Source organism: Meriones unguiculatus, chromosome 9, assembly GCF_030254825.1.
Source record: "Meriones unguiculatus strain TT.TT164.6M chromosome 9, Bangor_MerUng_6.1, whole genome shotgun sequence".
NCBI lineage: Eukaryota > Metazoa > Chordata > Mammalia > Rodentia > Muridae > Meriones > Meriones unguiculatus.
This window is the reverse complement of record NC_083357.1, coordinates 61554235-61573643: the sequence shown is the minus strand read 5'-3', so window position 1 is coordinate 61573643 and position 19409 is coordinate 61554235. Positions and strand designations below refer to the sequence as shown.

General features: G+C 43.9%; 1 protein-coding gene across 7 annotated transcripts in view; it reads left to right on the top strand.

The window, feature by feature from the left end:
- Positions 1 to 19409, top strand: part of Msra (methionine sulfoxide reductase A) — a 313853-nt gene that overhangs the window by 111218 nt on the left and 183226 nt on the right. For 5 of the 7 annotated variants that reach the window (XM_060391310.1, XM_060391312.1, XM_060391314.1 and 2 more), the window contains exon 2: positions 18697 to 18765. The exons of 1 other annotated variant lie outside the window; for it this stretch is intronic. In XM_060391310.1, coding sequence (XP_060247293.1) covers positions 18697 to 18765 — 69 coding nt within the window. Of the gene's footprint in view, positions 1 to 18696; positions 18766 to 18814; positions 18834 to 19409 lie in introns of those variants that run through there. One more of the 7 variants, XM_060391316.1, reaches the window with a different exon arrangement.

Sequence of the window (19409 nt, the reverse complement as noted above, 5' to 3'; positions counted from 1 at the left end):
CAATATGTCAAGTTCACATTGTTGTAATACTGTTAACTCAAGTGCAGACTTTTTTTTGGGATTTCACCAGTTCTTGTACTTTATTTTTGGTGTATGGCTTTATGGTATTTACCACACATGTGGATTTGTATTTAAAGCTTGAATAACCAGCACATGGAGTTGTCACCTAGGAAACGTTTTTAGTCTGTAACAATTAATAGTCTTCTTAAAAGGTTTTGTTAAGATCTTCTCATTATATGAAAAAGGCAATCTAAAAAAGTGTAGGTTTTGAGAAGAGCATTTGTTTTGAATCAACTTCTGTAATGATACATTTCAAGTGAGTGAGAAGGAAAGAATGGAGAAATCAATATTTAAGCTGTGAGCATGCCCACAATCTATGTCAGCTTCAATCAAGCCAGCTGGGTAGCCAAGAGGTAAGAGTTGACATTTATTTAGTTACACTTAGAATACCAAACTAATTCATTGCTGATTTTTAAAGAATTATGCCTTTGTCAAGATTTAAGTGGGCATTTGTCTACTTATTTATAGTGCCCCCTATGCTCACACCACATCAACTTAACCTTATAGTAAGTCATGAGTTAGATGGTATAAGTCTCTCAAGTGATATTTCAAAATTATTTTCAGTACTTTGGATCATTTGCTTTTTCTATATAATGCTTAGAGTCAATTTATCACTATCAGCAGAAACTCACCTAGCAAGCATGAAGCCCTGGCTTTGCTCTCCAGCACTGATGGGCATGGTGGCATACATCTGAAATTCCAGCTCTTGGGAGGTGGAGACAACAGCATCAAGAGTTCAAAGTCAGGAGCTGGAGAAATGGCTCAGAGGTTAAGAACACTGGCTGTTCTTCCAAAGGTCCTGAGTTCAATTTCCAGCAACTACATGGTAGCTTATAATCATCTATAGTGAGATCTGGTGCAGAATACTGTATAAATAAATACTAAATAAATAAATAAATAAAGACAGAATAAAAAAAAAAGAGAGTTCAAAGTCACCTTTGACTACACAACTGAGTCCAAGGCCATCCTGGCCTCTAAGAGACCATGTCTAAAAAGAAAAAAAATAAGTAAACTTTGGGAAGTATCATCTTAGGAATGTTGAATCTTCTAATCTATGATCATGGTATTCCGATTCCTTAATCTCCTTTAATTTCTCTCAGCAATGTTGTGTAGTTTTCTGGGTACCAGTCAAGAGCTCTCTTTTAAGCACTTCTTCTTATGTGATGCTACAGTAAATCTTTTCTAAAAGCTCAACTTCCACTTGGTCATTGCCACTATGTACACATCTAGTTTACTTTTTTGTATGTCGATCTAATGTTCTGTGATTATCAGAAGCTTTAATTTTGGATATCAGTATCTTCTTTTCTTAGGATAAAAAATTATACAATCATGGTTTTTGCATGAAAAGAAAGTTTTTCTCTTTCATTTTTTTCTTTTTTCCTTTTGGCTTGATTGTATTATCTTTTGGAACTGACAGGGACCGTCATTGCCATGTTAAATACAGACACGAAGTGTAAGCACACTCTTGCCTTGTTCCCAATTTAAGGCTAAAACTTTTATTTTTTGCAATTAAATATGGTACTAGGAAAAAACCCCTTATCCTATATTAAGTTTTCGTTCTAGTTTACCAACCCCCCCCAAAAAAAAAATTCACAAATAGATGCTGAATTGTCAAATGGTTTCAAGAATCCTAGGGAAGATCTAGTTATTTCCCTTGTTAGATTATTTTAAAAGGAAGCTGTAGAGAGGCAGAAGGCAGAAAGAGAGGCTTGGTCTGACCTTTTAGGCAAGAACATGTTTACTCATAGTGAGTGGGCATCTTTGTCACCACATGTGCAAATGGCCAAAATGCCCAAGGGGAAAATGACTTCTGTAGCCTGCAAGGGAAGCTGGGAAATGTAGTCTTTCAGCAGGAAACCATCACCCCTGCCCTTTAGTTTATCATAATGTAGTAAAATCTATCAACCAGCTTTCTTAATGTGAAAATGACAAGTTCTAGGGTCAACGCACTGGTTGATTCTTAGCCTTTTGGCGTTTCTGCATTCAGAGTTCTTCAAGGATTTTTGTGTTTATGTTCAAGGGAAGTGTGTGTGTGTGTGTGTGTGTGTGTGTGTGTGTGTGTTTGTGTGTGTGTGTTTGCTTTTTCTTCCAGTTTTGACTTCACGGTCTTACAAGTCTTATGAGCTTAAAAAAATTCCTTCCTTCTCTCTTTCATGAACTAGTTTACCTAAGACTGACAGTGTCTGTTCTTTAAATGTATCCAGAACTTTCCAGGGAAAACATATGAGCATGAAACTTCTATGTGAAAATTGCTAAATTTTTGTGTTACATGAGGAATCTGTATCTCTCAAAGTTTGTGCATTTTTAGTCTGTTGCTGCTGGCCTCCACTTAATAGCCCTCTGTATAATCTCCGAGATAACACAGGGAAGTTTGGGTATTGTTCATTTCACATGATTCCAGTATAAAGTGCTCTTGGGAGAAGGAACCAGGGAACATTGCTGGAAAAGGTCTCTCCCAATATTTCTTATGGAGTCAAAGTTGGTGTGTATGTATGTGTGTGTGTGGGGGGCACATCCACCAAAGCCTGCCCCGCCATGGTTCTAGAACATAGTTCCTGTCTTAGACTCAGCTCTGTGATACCCTTCCATGGGAAACCAGGGCCCCCGTGCTGCCCAGGCTTACACTGCTCCTGCTCACAGCTGTGCCCAGAACCACTGCAACTGCTCTGAGGCCCTGACCTGGATGGACTCCAACTGGCCAGGCAAAGTGCTTACACTGGCTGCATGTTGCCTGCCTCCTGAGGAAGAAAAGTTCGGTGTCTTTTGAAGAGCTCCCGCTAAAGCCCTCCTTCTCCAAGAGAATCGTTCCCTGACCACCTCCCTCAGCCTTAGTGTACAATGGCAAGGTTCCTCAGCCTAAATAGCGACTCTTTTATTATAGTTAGTATTATGGAGATGAGATTTCCCTTGGTTAGCCTGCTGTGGGGTTTCCATTGCCTAATTGGACACAGACTGTTATACAAGAATTTCTGGTAAGCACCACTTGAATTGAGACTTTTGTCACCTGTGATTTTTGTCCTCATTTTCACGAAGAGTGAGAGATACTGCTGTGTATTCACCTGACAACCGCTCCCAATGTCAACCACAATTAGTTTCCAGACTTGATTTTTATTCCCTTTACACAAGAGACAAAACAAGTCTGTCAGTGTGTCATGAGTAAAAGCAATCTAACCATCTTTGTATGTTCATATAAACAAGGGGGAAAGCAAACTCTCAAACTCAACTAAATAACCAGCCAACTGAGCAAAACTCCACCAAAATCCAGAAAATTCTCTCTATTGTAGTAAGGTCTTTGGCATGAATTTAAGTTTAGCTTCCCTGGGAATTCTGGGAAAACATTTTTCTTCATTGTTTTTCTAAGCCCCGCAAAGCAGAGATAGAACTTCCCCAAACAAAGCAGCGGGAAAAGCCACTAACAATCCCCTGGATAACACAAATGAATAAAAATTGCCAAAATTATTGCAAAAGTGCTAAAAGCTGGGCTTGGATGTTTTCTGCACCATCCCTAGACTTTGCTGGTTCAGAAATGCCTGCTTTAGCAATGCCAACACATGGGAGCAGGGACGAGGCACATCTGTGGAGAAAATAAATCACATAGTCAGTTTCCAACTTAGAAATGGCTTGCATTCCAGGAGTTGATTTGTGAACCAGTTAGAAAGGAAATGTATTTCTTTCCTATGGAAATTAGCTTTATAAAAAGTGGTTTGCTTTCTTGGCTTATGCAATTAGTTTTCCTTTGCAAAAAAAATTTTTTTTGCATGGTTTCCTTTATTATAACATATTACGATTTTATTTTCATACTTCTGGATAATAAGTAATTTCAAAACTCACAGCTTAAAACAACTTCCTATTATCTCATGGTATTTGGAGGCCATAAATCTGTGTGTGGCCTAGCTGGGTCTTCCAGGCCAGAGTCCCTCAGGGGGCTTGTATGTGTCATACGCTCTGTATCTTGTGGGTTTCACTTGTGTGACCTTTCACAGGCCTTAGAGTCTTGTCACAATGGCCTCCTGATAGAGCTGCCTCATCATATAGCAATGGATGCCTCCTACTGTAAGCCACCCAGGAGAGAGTAAGAGATCACTTAGGACAGAGGTCAGTTACTACTTGTGTTCAGAGCTGACCTCCCATTATTTCCTGTGTTCCATCCAATAGAGATACACCACTAAGCCTAGCCCACACTCAGGAGAAAGGCAACTAAGCCCCACCTCAAGACAGAGGAGAGCAGAGAATCCTTGGATATGCAGTGAGAACTGGGGAAGCATCTGTCCTTAAGCTCTCTGGGTGTTACCAATGTCACAGCCAGCCTGACATCTGGGTTTTTGCTTTCTGGGCGACCCTTAGCTTCATATCCTAATATGGAATTGGGCCTCAGAATTGGAAATGTGTGTCACATTCAAATGATGGTTATTCTAAAGCAAGTGATTTTTGCCCTAAGCTAGGAGGGACTGTGGTCTCAATGGGGCTGATATTTGTTTCTATAGTCATGTTAGTATCTGGGCAGTTTGGGAAGGTGACAAGTTATCAGTATGGAGGGTGATTTCTTGATGCTATGCAGGAGAAGGTATTCTCTCGATGTAAAAAATATTTCATAAATAGTGGCCAGAACCTGGGCCGCATAGTTATATCGAAGACTCATAGGCCCATGTGGGGTGGCTCACCATCATACATGCCAGCACTTTTATGGGGAATGGGCTCTATGTCTCAGGCATCCGCCTCATAAACTTGCTTTCAGTGAGACTCATTTTTTTAAGTTGGGGACTTGCCTGTGTTCCCTTGACTGCTTCCCCACAATAGTTTACCTTCTGAGCTATCAGTTTTGGGGATAGGACTGTGACAGAAAACGCTGATTACTGTAATTTACTCTTAGCACTAAGAACCTAGCAGACCTATCAAGATACAACTCTACTCAAAATCAGATTTTCTGCTGGGTCTGTACCAATTTCTTTTGTAGCTGAGGTTTGACGGATCACGGTTATCTGCTCTATCTCTGGGGATATAGGGTCTAACTCAGCTTTTCCAAAGCCCTTGATCCACTTTGGACCCCCTTCAGGCATATCTGTATAGAAGCTGATAGCCCCCTGCAGAGACAGACATCAGCTTGGCCCCAGTGAGGGCTTTCCTGAGTCCTATATTTTAAAAAATTGCTCCCATTTCATTCAGCAGAGGCCCAGGCAGTCATTAGGACATTTCCCCAGAAGTAACCTATCGCCGGAATCTGCAAGTGTTTGCTTGAACATACACACAAGCAAGATAATAGACACACAGCATTTTGCCCTTAGCGCTGTCCCTTTGTGAATTTAGATGCCCAGATTCATATGTAGAAAGCTTAGATGTCCTGATTAGCATAGAAAGGCAAATAAAAATAATCACAAAGGTCTTTCTGTGTCATTTCTAAAACCATGGTTGAGGATTTTTGTTCATTTTGTTTCTCAACATGTATATGTACTGAGTTATCCAACTTCTCTCAATTAGCCATGAATGCACCCTGTTATCTCAGAAGGCCAGGTCCTTAGACGGTGTCTTCAGAGAAGCCATTTCAAAGGTGCTCTGTCTCCAGGAAGAGTGGATTCTAAAGATCTCTTTCTTTCTCTCCCTCTGTCTCTGTATCTCCCCGCCCCTTGTGTGTGTGTGTGTGTGTGTGTGTGTGTGTGTGTGTGTGTGTGTGTGTGTGGTGGAGGTTGCTGGAGGGATGGAGTTGTGGGGGGGGAGGAGCTTGCCGCAGCACACATAGAAACCAGAAGACAGTTTTGTGGATTTGGTTCTCTCCTTACACATGGGCTCCGGGGATTGAATTCAGGGTATCAGGCTTGCCCAGCAAGCACTTTTACCTGATAAGCCATCTTGACGGCCTGGATTTTTAAAAAAATTCACTGCCATATTATTCAGTTGAAGGCGTCATCATAAAAACCTATTTTTAATAGAAGTATGGGATGTTCAAACCGATTTTAAAATCTAGGCGTCATGAACATCTAAGAAGTGTGTCCCCGTGATGTGGAGGAAAATAGCAAGTGTGACAAAAATGGAAAAGATGGAAAAGGGGAGATGTAGGTGGGGCAGAGAAAGAGTCTCCCTTTTCCCTCCTCTAAAATAAAAGAGAGAGAAACTAGAGGCATTTCTAGTTTTACTTTTAATCATCCCTGAGTCCTGCCTAGACTTTGGAGTGACTTATGTTTTAAAAATATTTTCCTCCTTTTAAACCTGCTTTGGAGACCAGGCAGCAGTTTTCAAAAGGAAACACAGCACCCTCTTTTCTTGAGGTCTCTTAGGGTGCTCTTAACCCCTTGGCATTTTAAGAAAGACACAATTTGTCTTTCTTAAAATCACACATTGTTAGCTGCTTTTGTGCTTCAGGTGGGATCTTCTGTGGACTTCATAGAAGGCTGGGTACAGTCTGAGCCCAGAGCAATTCAATAGCCTTCAGTGCAGGGACAAGGCTCTTGGGCTACTTGGGCTACTGAATGCTTGTCAGGTGCTTATCGTGATAATAGAGACTGTGAACGGTTGAAATGTTTGGTATTTGTATTTCCAAAAATGAAATATATCACCCAGAACAGAGCTCACAATAGGGTTTGTGATGTGTGTGTGTATGTGTGTTGTGTTGTGTTTTAAACATACCTCAGTGATCCATCTGTGGGGGCATTCTTATTCCACAGGATTTTTTTTACAGCAGAATGTTGCTGATGTTTTTTTTTATGTATTAACCCTGCACAAATATTTATCCATAAGCAAAGGAACAGAATCTCATCTTGCAGACCCAGTCTTTGCTGAGCCTTGTCCCGCCTCTTTATCAGTGCTTTGTTCTTAGAATCTTTTCTTCCTTTCTGATCTCCTGTAACAGACAATGACTTCAGAAACTGGGAGCCTCTCCATTTAGCAGAGGCCAGCATTGTAAAAAGCCAGCCATTGTGTTCACACCTACCACAATTTGTCTTTCTTAAAACCACGTATTTTTAGCTGTATCTGCTTCGTTCCCCGTGTGGAAGGAAGAATGAGCAGAGATGAGTTTGCTGTGAGGTTGGTATCACTATAGTCTGTGCTTCCAAGCACAAAATAATGTCAAACTTCCTTTCCTGTGGGAGAATAACAGCCACAGAACCTCAGAACCTACTCTCTGGTCCAGACCTAAGTGTAATGCTGCCCGATACTGCCAGAGATGCTGTGGGGAAGAAGGCTGTCCGCCGGAACAGATTGCATGGGGAAGGCTGGGCCCCACGGGCTCAGCTGAGTACCGGGCTGACCATTTATCACTGTCAGAGAGGGTGGGGGCAGGGCGGGGGTGGGGTGGGGGGGGTGGGGAGCCACCGGACCATTCCTGCTCGGCAGCTGACTGACAGCTGACAGCAACATGCGCCACCTTCAAGCAGCCTGCGTGTCATCAAGGGAAAGCGGAGCTACCTGCTTGAGCTGCTGACTTGCTCGCAGAGAAGAAAGAAAAGATCAGCAGAATGCTCTGGGATGTCAGTGAACTGTGAATTGCCGCCTCTGCACAGCGCAGCGCGCAATTGTTAGTGGAAGCTGATTTCGGTGTGTACAGGAAGCTCTGGGTTAGGCCCCAAGGAAATAATATGCCTGGTGATTGGATGAGAAGATGCCTCTGAGGTCTATGTACCTTAATTACATTCCGAGGACTTGACTGCGCTGTGAGGCTGTTATTTTAATATGCCCAAACTGATCTCCCTAACAAATATGAGGGAGAAAGTGAATAACTTTGCATCAGCCATAAACCAGGGCCATAAAGCAATGTGAACCAGCAAAGCTCAGCCCTCACCGTTCTTAGAGAACAAACATTTAAGAAACAATGTTAGAAGTATGGTTCCTCTGTCTTTTCTCAAAGATATGTTTTGCCTTGCATATTGAAATCTACACTGTGCTTTAGAAGCCATAGGGCACAGACATGTTAGTGTGTAAGGGACTGGACTTAGCTCCTGTAAGCCAGCATTTTCAACACTTCCACTCACAAGGGCATCACTGAATCCATCAGGCTGAAACACAGCTCTCAATCCATAAAGGGGCCTTATTTTAAATGCAATTTATACTCTCAAGATTACCTGTTTTTCAAATGTACATATGTGTGGGTGTGTGCATGCTATAGAAGGTGTATGTAGAGGCTAGCGTTTGACATAGGTATGTTCCTCTAGTGCTCTCCACATTACCATTTGAGACAAGGTCTGTCACAGAAGCCGACATTCACTGACTGACTAGACTGACTGGCCATTGTGTTCCGAGGATCCGCCTGTCTTCCCTCACCAGTGCTGGTGTTACGGACGGGTGCAGTCATGCTTGGCTTTCTTTATAGAAATGTTGGGCATCTGAATTCAGATCCTCATGCTTGGGTGGCAGGGACTTTACTCACTGAGCCATCTCCCCAACTGCAAGATGATCGGATCTGGATAGTCACTAGGCATTATGTTAACTTGTGTTAATGGGGGGGGGGGGGTATGTTCATGAAGTCAGGAAATTTCCACCCTATAATATTATATGCATTCCCAAGCGTAGAAGTTAGCTGCAGTTCTTCAATGCGATGATTAATAAAAACATCACCGAAGTGAAACACTCCAGATGAGAGGGATGATGATGGAATGCATTTCCTGTGGTGATGCGGTGAGCATGGGGGCCTGGGGGCCCTGGGGACTGCAGCAGAGCAGGGAGCTTTGAGAGCAACACTGCCCTGACTTAGAAGGCTGGGCTGTGTAGATCTGACCAGCAGTCCTAAGAAGGGGATAGCTGTGCTAGCTGATGAAGGGTGATGACAGGGAAGACACTGACATGAAGCACAGTGCCTGGCAAGGAACCAGCAACCCAGAAGCTTCCCAGTGTGCTTGGCTAGAGGACGGATTCCTCTGCTGTGCCATGCCAGGGCTGCCTCGTGCTCCCCAACCCCCACCACGCCCTGTCAACCTTCTTCATCCTTTCTGCACGGGCCTGTCTCTTCAGTTTATGAACTAATGAACTCATCAGCCCTGCCCTGGTCTGGAGCAAAGTCTCAGCCCCCATCAGACGGAAACAAATAGCCTGGCCACCACAGCTGCTTCCATTGCAAGTCCCTGAGCAGCTGAACCCTCAACCCTCGGGGCAAGACTGAGTTCATGGTGCCTGGAGCAGAGAGAAGAAGGGCCCAGAGTGCTGACAGGAAGGGCAGGCAGCACACTGGCCTGCTGCTGATGTTTATACAGAAAGGCCGGCTTCATTCTCTGGAGCTGCATGGAGCTGCATATGAGACTGAAGTCGGAAGAAAACATGTTTATTTTTAAAATACTGATTTTTAATGGTTTTTTTTTTGTTGTTGTTGTTTTATTTTTAGTTGAGTGATTATCAAATAAATGCTACTCAGGGGAAAAAAACTGGTTCCATGGAAGTCTGAAGCAAGAAGCACACACCCCACCCCACCCCACATTCCCCATGATGTAGCACAAGGCAACAGCCACTGTCCTGTTGTCATTTTTCTGTGCCTTTGTCCTTTCCTTACTGAGTAAGGGTCTTGTGACCTGCTCTCCTAGCCCCGTTCCCTTCGTGATGTCCCAGAAAACCCACCTATGATAATACTTTAGAAATGACTATATAACCTTCTGTCTTAGAGTGTCATAACTAACTTGTGGTGCTGCTGTTAGCCTTCACCAAAACACTATATCCCCAAACTGTAAGAACAGAATGGACAAAAGCAGATAGGACTCCAGTGCCCATGGCCATGCTTGGTTAGAGACTGTTCTTTCTCCTCCTCTAGGGTCCCCGCCCCACATCTTAGTGAGATGCAAACTGTCCTTGGCGATGTGGAAGGGACTCAAGGCGGGAGCTGGTCAGTGATCTGGAGGGACCCCTGCGCTGACGGTGAAAGAGGCTGGTCCAAAATTACATCTTGGTGGCTGCATGGGGACCCTACCTACTTCCACCAGATGCCTTGAATGTGTGATCCAGAAAAGGAGCAGTAAAGAGCTAAAGGGAGAGATTGGGAGACTTCCCTTTCCATCCCAGGCCCAATGATAATGTTCGCCGCGAGAGGTTCTTGCTTTAGAAGCTGTCAACTTGACACACGCTAGAATCACTTGAGAAGGGATTCTCAGTTGAGGAAGGAGTTGCCTAGCTAAGATCGTCCTGTGGCCATGTCTGTGGGGGCTTGTCTTGACGGCTGATGGCAGGGGGAAGACCTAGCCTGTTGTGAGCTACGCCATTTCATGGGCGGCCAGAGTACTAAGCAACAGGCATTTTCCTCTGCTCTTGACTGTGTCAATCCCATCAGGCAAGAATACGCCCACTATCACAATTCTTTTGAGCCAAATTTGAGGCAAGTTTTATTAAATATTGGCCAGAACTATAAACACTGGCCAGGTCCATACCTGGAATTCCCAGAGAATGGCAAAACACACTAGGCTACATTCTTCCTGCCTTCACCCCGTTGGGGACAAGCACACATCCTGCTGTACTTCCTGTCTACGTACCTTCTGCCTACACGTGATCAAGCACATCAAGCAGTTCGGACAACCAACCTTGTTTACAGAAGTGAAAACACATGGCTTGTTATATGAATAACAGCCCCCACCATTCCAGGAAGTTATCTGTCCTTGGGCAAGTGGTGCTTAAAGGTTAGAAGCACTTTTTTGTTTCATAGATCTCTTAAGCACAGCAATTTAAAACATAACTTTAGCTCTCACAACTGTAGATGTGATGAGATTAACTGTCTCAAGAACTTGCTACTAAGACTGCCCTGCAGTGAAGTAATATTACCTGGGATTATAAGCCAAATTAACCACCCCCCCACACACCAATTGCTTTCATCAGGGTATTTTGTGAGGGTGAGGGCGGAGCCCAGAAAAACCAGTTCCTACCACTGACCACCCTGAAAGTCTGGAAACATAAAGTAAGAAAGGAATTTCTCGCTAGGTTGGGAATACTGACAAGTGCTTGAGGAAGTGGCGAAATGGGATATAGTCCGGTAATCTTGAAATCGCATATAGTCCGGTAATCTTGAACCATTTGCAGGCTATTTGCCTTTAAGTCGGATTCTTGGTGAACAGTGCTGTGCTCATTTTTCCTGTCTGGTTCTGTGAGGAACCCCTGGTTCTGGGGATGGGTGTTGCTCAACCTAGTAATTCACTTCTCTACATTAAACTCCCGTGTATGAGAATAGCTTAGGTCACTCATCATGTGTGATTGTTACCACTGAGTGGAGAAAGTCCTGTTGTGGGGTGACCTTCCTGCAAGAACCAATGTTCTTAGGACCTTGTATCTCTGCTCCTTAAGAAGGGTGAGTGAGGTTTGGTGAAGTTGAGGCAAATCAGCCATTTGTCACCACTTCTGAGGCAGCCACTAGATGATCCAAGTGCCTATTGTAGGACTGAGAAGAAGTCTGACTTAAAGGCAAATAGCTGGCAAAAGAGATGATACAAAATGGAGTCATAGATGCTAAACTCTTGTCCTGCTTTCAGCTCTCAGACCCCTTTTCCTCAGTGTCTGTGGCTTGACATGAGGTTAGTACTTTGTGACGAGTTCTTGTTGCAGACATAGTCAGGTCCAAAACCCTTCCCACCTTGTGGCGACTCAGTTCCAGTGGCTGAGTAGGACTTCCGGGACAGCAGCCATTGTTCTTAGACTCTGACTAGGTGATATCTCACTGACTGGTGGGTCAGGAGGAGCTTGAGCCCAGGAGAAGCCTAAGGGTGGGCTCTGCTCTCCAGCCTTTCTGCCCCCTGCTATCCTCTTCATTCATAAGATACAGGTTTTAGCCATCATAACTTGAATACAAGTGAGGCAGCTTAGGGCTGGGTGGTTATATATGGATCTGAATTACTGCAGTCATGCTGTCAGGCAGTGTTTGCTGTCCTTTGTTCAAGAAAGCAGGCTGCCTTAACATTTGGGGCATCTTAGACTTTCACAGAACAAACTCCAGTGGCTCTAGTGCCTTCTTCTGAAGCCTGGAACATATCCCCGGAGCCCCTTTCAAAATGCCTGACAGAGTTGACTCTCACCCTTGCTTACATTAACCTTTGTGTTCCTCAACCATGAGGCTTTCAGAATAGATGAAAATCCACCACCCCCATCCTCAGATACCCTTGACAGAGGACACATCATCACCATGGGCTGCACACATGGCTCTGGAAGGGCCCCCACTGAGCAGGGAGCAGGGGCAGGGACATGTGCTCAGCCAGCCAGATTGGAGGCCTCTACCCTGCTGTGACTGGGCCACAGATGTCTCTGCCTGTCACCCCTCCTGTCTTTCCCTGCAGTAATCAATAGTGAGGACCCAGCTAAAGCACGGGGTTTGTGTTTGGTGAGCTAGCTGGTTTCTGCTGTGAATCACAGCACTGATTTTGAAGCATAAACTTGCGAATGCTGACATTTACAAACACCCATGCCACCCCCAAATCGTTAGCCAATGTAGTGTGTTTTAAGGATGCCTGACTTTTTGGTCTCCAGGTGCCTTAGAGATGGTGCCATAGCAGAGTTTCAATGGGAAATGCTCTTTTGGCTTCCGTGGACAAATCTTTCATTGCTGAATTTTGTTTGTTGAGACAGGGTATCTTATAGCCAAGGCTGGCCCCAGATTCTCTATATAGCTGAGGCTGACACTGAACTCCTGATCCTCTTGCCTCTACTTCCCATGTGCTGTAATGTCTAGTTTTTAAAGAACTCACATTCCTCACATACCCTTCCCACTACTCTCTCCTTCTACTAAAGCAGTATACTGTATTGCTTCTTATCTGAAAATTTTCCTGTTTTTTAGTGACCTGGGATCAACTATGACCAAAACAATAAAACAAAAATTCTAGAAATAAACAAAGAGTTTTAAGCTGTGTACTGTTCTGAGGGACGTGAACTATTTTCATGCCTACTTCCTTCAGCATTGCAGTCTTTCCAGAGGTAATGAGGTAAAAAGCTGGGAAGGTGACCCCAACATATGAGGATGAGACCTTGGCTCCCTGCTCTCCAGGCCAGCAGCTGGGCACTGTTACTGAGTGACTATTTTAAGTGTTCAGCTTTATTATGAGGGAAACATGTTCTTTGTATTAAAAAGAAAGTATGTTATAGGACTGTGCAAATGTCTTAGTTGTTGACATACTTCCCTCGCATGGAATACTGCACCATTCCACTCTGCCTAGGATATGGATCATCCCATTGTCTTCTCATACATTAGCCACTTGGCAGCCATTTTGGCTTTCAAATTGATGTTTGCAGAACTGATGTACTTGGGTTAAATTAACACTAATTTTACTTAATCATGGCCCCAGAATTCATGAATAATGATTCCAAGGAGGCACCAGGAAAAAAGGAAAAGTCAAAAAGCAAAGCAAAACAAAACCAAAAAGAGTAGCTTCCCTTCTCAAAACGCCATGGACAAACAGACAAGGAAGGACAGATTAATTCTGATACTATGTAGCAAGGCTGCCAGTCATATAGAGAAACACATAGTATATATATGGTTGGCACCGTTTGAAGTTCAAAGCATCTACTCTGCCACAGATGAAAGGGTACCACTACGTGGAATTTGGTCAATTATTGAGGGGATTTTACAGCAACTTATTAGTAGAAGTGAGGAGGAAAACAACATTTTTTTTTTTTTTGGTCCCATCTTTTAGTTTCATTCACTCAGCCAGGAATGACAAATGACTTTAATCCGTGTTCTGTCTCTGAACGATAACTGACTCTGGATTGTTTTAATGAGAAAGGATTTTGAGGTCACATTTGGGGATGAGAGAATGCTAAGAGTGATTAGTAATGTCTGCCATGAACACGGATGTGGAGGAGGAGGAGGAAAAGGAGAAAGAGGAGGAAGAGAAAATACAGCAGTTCCTGACTCAGGTCTTTTTTTTTTTTTTTTTTTTTTGTGAAAGCTCCCTTGCAGAGTCCAATGCTAGCCTGACAGTTGTGCCAGGCTTTACATACCTAACATAATTCTCAAAGCTACCCATGACATAATTCAAATGAGGAAACACATAATGTAGAGAATTTTCCAAATGAGAAGTCTCACAGAGGTTAAGTGATATGGCAAGGTCATATAGCCAGGACGAGGGAGAGGCCCAAGGTCAGGCAGCCTCCTTCCAGAGCCCAGCCTGTCGTCCCTAGCCTGTCCTGTCTTTTGCTTGCTAATGTTGCATGTACTGCTAAAGGGCTGACATAAGACTCAATGATCTGTATTCCAAAAGAAAATGCAAAATCAGTTTATGGAAACCATTATCTTTGGACCTCAGGCTCTGGAATAAAAGATGAGATAGGGCATCTCAGCAGAGAGGTCAACATAGACTTCCTCCTTCCTGTCCAGTATGGAACATTTTCATGCCTACTTCCTTCAGCATTGCGGTCTTTCCAGAGGTAATGAGGTAAAAAGCTGGGAAGGCGACCCAACATATGAAGATGAGACTTCGGCTCCCTGCTCTCCAGGCCAGCAGCTGGGCACTGTTTCTGAGTGACTATTTTAAGGGTTCAGCTTTATTATGAGGGAAACATGTTCTTTGTATTAAAAGGAAAGTATGTTATAGGACTGTGCAAGTGTTGGCATACTACCCTTGCATTCATGAGAACCTGAGCACACATAGAAAAGCGAGGTATGGTAGTGTGTGCTTGCCTTTCTGGGGCTGGAGAATAAGGCACAGGGGGATTCCTGGGGCACCGGCCAGCCAGCCTAACCTAATTGGTGACTTCCAGGCCAGTGAAAGTCAATGTCTCAAAAACAGGGCAGGTGGCACTTGAGGACTGACAGCTGAGGTTGTCCCCTGGTCTCCATATGCAGGCGCACACACATGTACATATTTATACTCCCACATACATGCACACAGGCAGATATAACTCTTCTAGTCACATGTCACAACAGACCATAGCTGATGGGAGCCCCCTAAGTAGTGGCAAGCTTTGTTTGCGTAAACATGCAGAATAGTGTTTAATAATCCATTTCCTAGGCTGTCTCCCATTAAGTAATATAGCAGTGTGTGTGTGTGTCTATTTATTGCATCAAGTAAGACACCATAATCTTTCCTATTGGCTTGTAAAGACTATTAATTGCTATCTGTTGCATTTATTAGCTTAACAAATGCTTGCTGAACACCTCTTTGTCACTACATGCTGGGATCATGGAGAGGTGACATGTAAGATGTGGCCTCTGCCCTCCTGAATTTACTATTCACTGGGAGATTTGGTTTTTGTCCATGTAATCACATGAATATTTAGTGCAGCCCTAGTGAGCAAGGCAGAGGTATCTGTAAGTAGAGGGAGGAGAGACTTTGTAGCCAGCCCTTACAGACTCTTGAAGGCCAGCAAAAGCATTGACTCTAGCCTCAGAGTAATGAGGAGCCAGTGGAGATGGGGGAAGTGTAGTTAATCTTGACTACTGACTTGATGGCATCGAGCCTTGCCTGGAAGGTTCATAAAGCATGCCTCTGGGTATATCCTTTCCATTAACGAAAGGAAGGGGGAAACCTTCCATGACTGTGGATGGCATCACCATGTAGCTTGTGGGCCCATGTACCTGGTAGAAGGAAAGAGGAAAAGGGAAAGAGCCCATACACACATGTGTGCTCTCTGCTTCCCTGGCTGCCATGATGGGGATGCTCTGTTCCATCTTGCCTTCCCATCATGACAGAATGAGAGTCTGAGGCTGAGCCGAGTGAACCATTCTTGCCTGAAATGGGCTGCTCAGATAGTTTTGTATCAGCAACAACAATTTTGATGGATACAGGTGGGTACTTGGGAGTTTATGTCATATAATTTAGATTTCTTTTTCATTTTGAAAGATAGCTGTGGTTACATTGGGAAGAGGGAAAGGGCAAGGGTCAGAGAAGGACAGTCACTGGAGGTCTGGCAGGGAGGTCAAGGGCACTGAGATAACACTGGTTTACATGGTAAAGTGAGGGAATGGGTGATTCTGAGGGCACAGGAGGTGAAGTTAGCTAGCCTTGGGGACATAGTATGTATGGGTAGTATAGGAGCAAGAAGGAGCAAGCCCAAGAGGTGGCAGGACGGGTGGCCTGTTCCTAAGGCAGTGATTCAGTCCAATGCCACCATGATGCCACAGGAGACACACCTTCTTTTGTAAGTGTGAGCTTTACTTGGGCTGTAGATAAGTCTCAGCCTGCCCAAGAAACCAATTGCTAAGGAATAAAAGTGTACAGAGAAGTCTATGGTTTTGTGGGTTTTTAAAGTTTGAAGTATTTTCATATTAGAAAACAAGAATCTAACAATGACCAAGGTAGTATCAAATAAAAAGAACTATCTCACACATTCACTGTGTTTTCACTCTCAATATTCACATTTCAGTCTATTGTCCTTGAACTCCACATGAATGGCGGAATAAAATTGTTTCCTCTTGCCAGTACTGCAGATTTTTAAAAAATTTCTTTATTGCTGTAAGTGGTGCTCAAATTCATTGCTGTCCCATCTGTTGAGGCCAGGTAGAGAGGGCATCAGGGCATCAACAAGCCAAGAAAAGACTCCATCCAAGTCTATCTTGGTGACCCAGTGAGTCTACTAGACCTGTTCACAGGACCACAGATTGATGACACCACTGGGAGTCCCACCACCAGCATGGAGGACTCATGAACAGCTGCCCCACTGGGAGTCCTTTGGGAAACTTTTACTGAAATCCCTCTATTGTTTCCCTCTTATGTAATCTAGGGAGGGAAGGAGGACCTCTTGATCTCCTGAAGGTTCCTAGGCTTACCCAAGCCCTCCATGAAGGAAGGATGTTAAGCCCGACTTCTTGATGATATTTGCTGTGATCACAGCTGCTCTGACTCAAGATGGTGATGGTCATGTCCAGTCCAGAGGGAACAGCTGCATTTGATAAAGTTGTGAATGTAATCTCTTAACAGAGTGAGATTTCGTTATGACAAGTGGAACTTTACATTCTGCTATCTATATTCTCTGTCTGTCTGTCTGTCTCTCTCTTTTTTTACCACCTACAATTTTCCTCGAGTTAAATCCTTACAGGTAGGGTTAGTGGGTTAAAGGAAGGAGTTTCTGACTCGTGGCATGGGTAAAAGTTACATTCCAAACTCACCAGTCAGGGTTAAGAGATAGGCCAGGGCTACCCTTAGGGCAAAGCCCTAAGTGACCGTATGAATGAGCATGACAGGGTCATTTTAGACCTTCCAGCATGTCTCTGCTGATTATGTCCAGTAGGGGCTAAGGGCCACAGGAAGCTGCTGAGCCTGCCACCTGTCTGTCTCTACTCTGGGCTGGCCCTTCTCCTCTGTTCCTTGCAGAGCAATGGAAACCCCTGAGTTGAACTGATGGAATCCTATAAACTAAAAGGGGTCTCAAAAACCCACAGGGTCTCCATCACCTGGTCAGTGCTGCAAAGGGTGCTGAGAAGCCTATGGTTTAGGTAGGAGCTTAAGGCCTCCTGTGACATGGTGCCCATCTCAATCTAGTGTCCTACCTTATCACACCTGGACCAGATGCTTCTGTGGCTCAGATCCTCTGGCACTCACTCAGGTTGTTTTCTTGTTACCCTTTGCCAGGGCTCAGTAGATCTCAGTAGATCTAGTGTGACCCTTAAGTCACCGAGATGCCAAGTGTCATGATTTAGCTGTTCCTCTTATATATAGTCTGTGTAAATACTTGTACTTGAACACTTCCAAGGACATGACTGCACATGCTCAGGTGGAACATTTGCCAGAGTTCTCTGTCTAGGGGTCTTGAGAAGCGTATGCCAGGAGTCCTAACCTGGAGGCTCACTACGTCTCTGCTAGCCCTTGCTTTGTGCTGGTAGTGAGACTTGGGGTCTGAAGGGCTGTTGAGAAGCACCGGATATCCATGAGGCCTCCAAGACTTGAATTGTGCTTGAACCACAGTGGGATGCCATGGCCTGCTGCTACAGTTCTTGCTTAAATGCCAACTTAATCAAGACAGTGATTGCTGGCCATCGTCAGGGGAAGCACCCCCACTCAACCTGGATTTCAGGGATTCCCTTGCTCTCCGGGTGTGGTCAGCTTCAGTAGGAATCCTCTGACCAGGGCTCTATTATTTTTTCAGTTGTCCAGGCCTACAAGAACTTAGACCCTGACATGTTCATTTATAATACAACATGCCTTATCACTGAGACTGAAACTCAAGTAAAGGGCCAGGGAGATGGCTGAGTCAGTAGAGTGGTTGCTCTGAAATCATGGGGGCCCGAGTTTCATTCCTAGAACCCGTGTAGAAAGCCGGTTGTGATGGCACATGCTTTTAATCCCTGCTCTGGGAAGGCAGAGACAGGTGTGATCTCTTGGGCTTCTTGACCTTGACCAACCTTGCCAAATGGGTGAGCTCTCAGCCAATGAGAGACACTGCCTCAAACAAACTAATAACAACAGAAACCCAAACAAACACAAGTGGGTCACACCTGAGGAATGATAGCCAAGGGTGGCCTCTGGCCTTTGGGTGTACATGCACATTAGTGCATGTCAGCTTCCTCGACCCCACATGTGGGCATGCACATATGTGCATGAACACACAGAGAGAGAGAGAGAGAGAGAGAGAGAGAGAGAGAGAGAGAGAGAGAGAGAGAGTTATAAAAACCCAGGTAAGTGAAATTCCCTTAGGAGGGTAAGCTTTGCTGTGTTCCTAACTCCTGACTAGAGCCGGGCTCACCGACACATTTAATGACACGTGTTAGTATGCATGTCAAACTCTACACTTAAACTCACATTTCTTTCTTTCTTTTTCCAGCCAAACACCATGTCAGTGGCAACAGAACGGTTGAACCTTTCCCAGAGGGAACACAGATGGCTGTATTTGGTAAGATATCAACTCAGAAAGAAAACCCAAATACTGTGCGAAGCTTCCTGCCAACTTTCTTAGCTGTAGTAAGTGTCCTCAGGGCTTCAAAATCTGGGCTCTTCTAGATATTTACAAGTCGTTACAGCCAAGAAAACTCTTGAGTTCTTAGTAATTTCTGGGCCCAGGAATACTTACTTTGTAGAATCCAGTATGTTTTCTTGTCTAACTTTGACAGCCCAGATATCACACTGTAAGTTTGCTATTTCTTTCATCCACACTGTGAATTAACCTAATTCTTTGAGCTTTTCTTTCTTTCTTTCTTTCTTTCTTTCTTTCTTTCTTTCTTTCTTTCTTTCTTTCTTTCTTTCTTTCTTTCTTTCTTTCTTTCTTTCTTTCTCTTTCTTTCCATAGATACATAACTTTGTAAAGTTGTTTGGAGTTATTATTACTCTCCCACCCCCAATCTTAACTGGATGGTATTGTTCTTCTCCATGAATTAATCACACTCATTGGTAGAAAACATTAATCAAAAGTATTTCAAGCAGAGCTGAGTCCAGTTCTTGGTTACACACCTAAAAGTTAGTTTGTGAAGTTGAGCTATTTTTTTTTTTTTTTTTTGGTTAATTCCAAACCATTTGGTGAAGAAGTCTTCTTTGTCCACA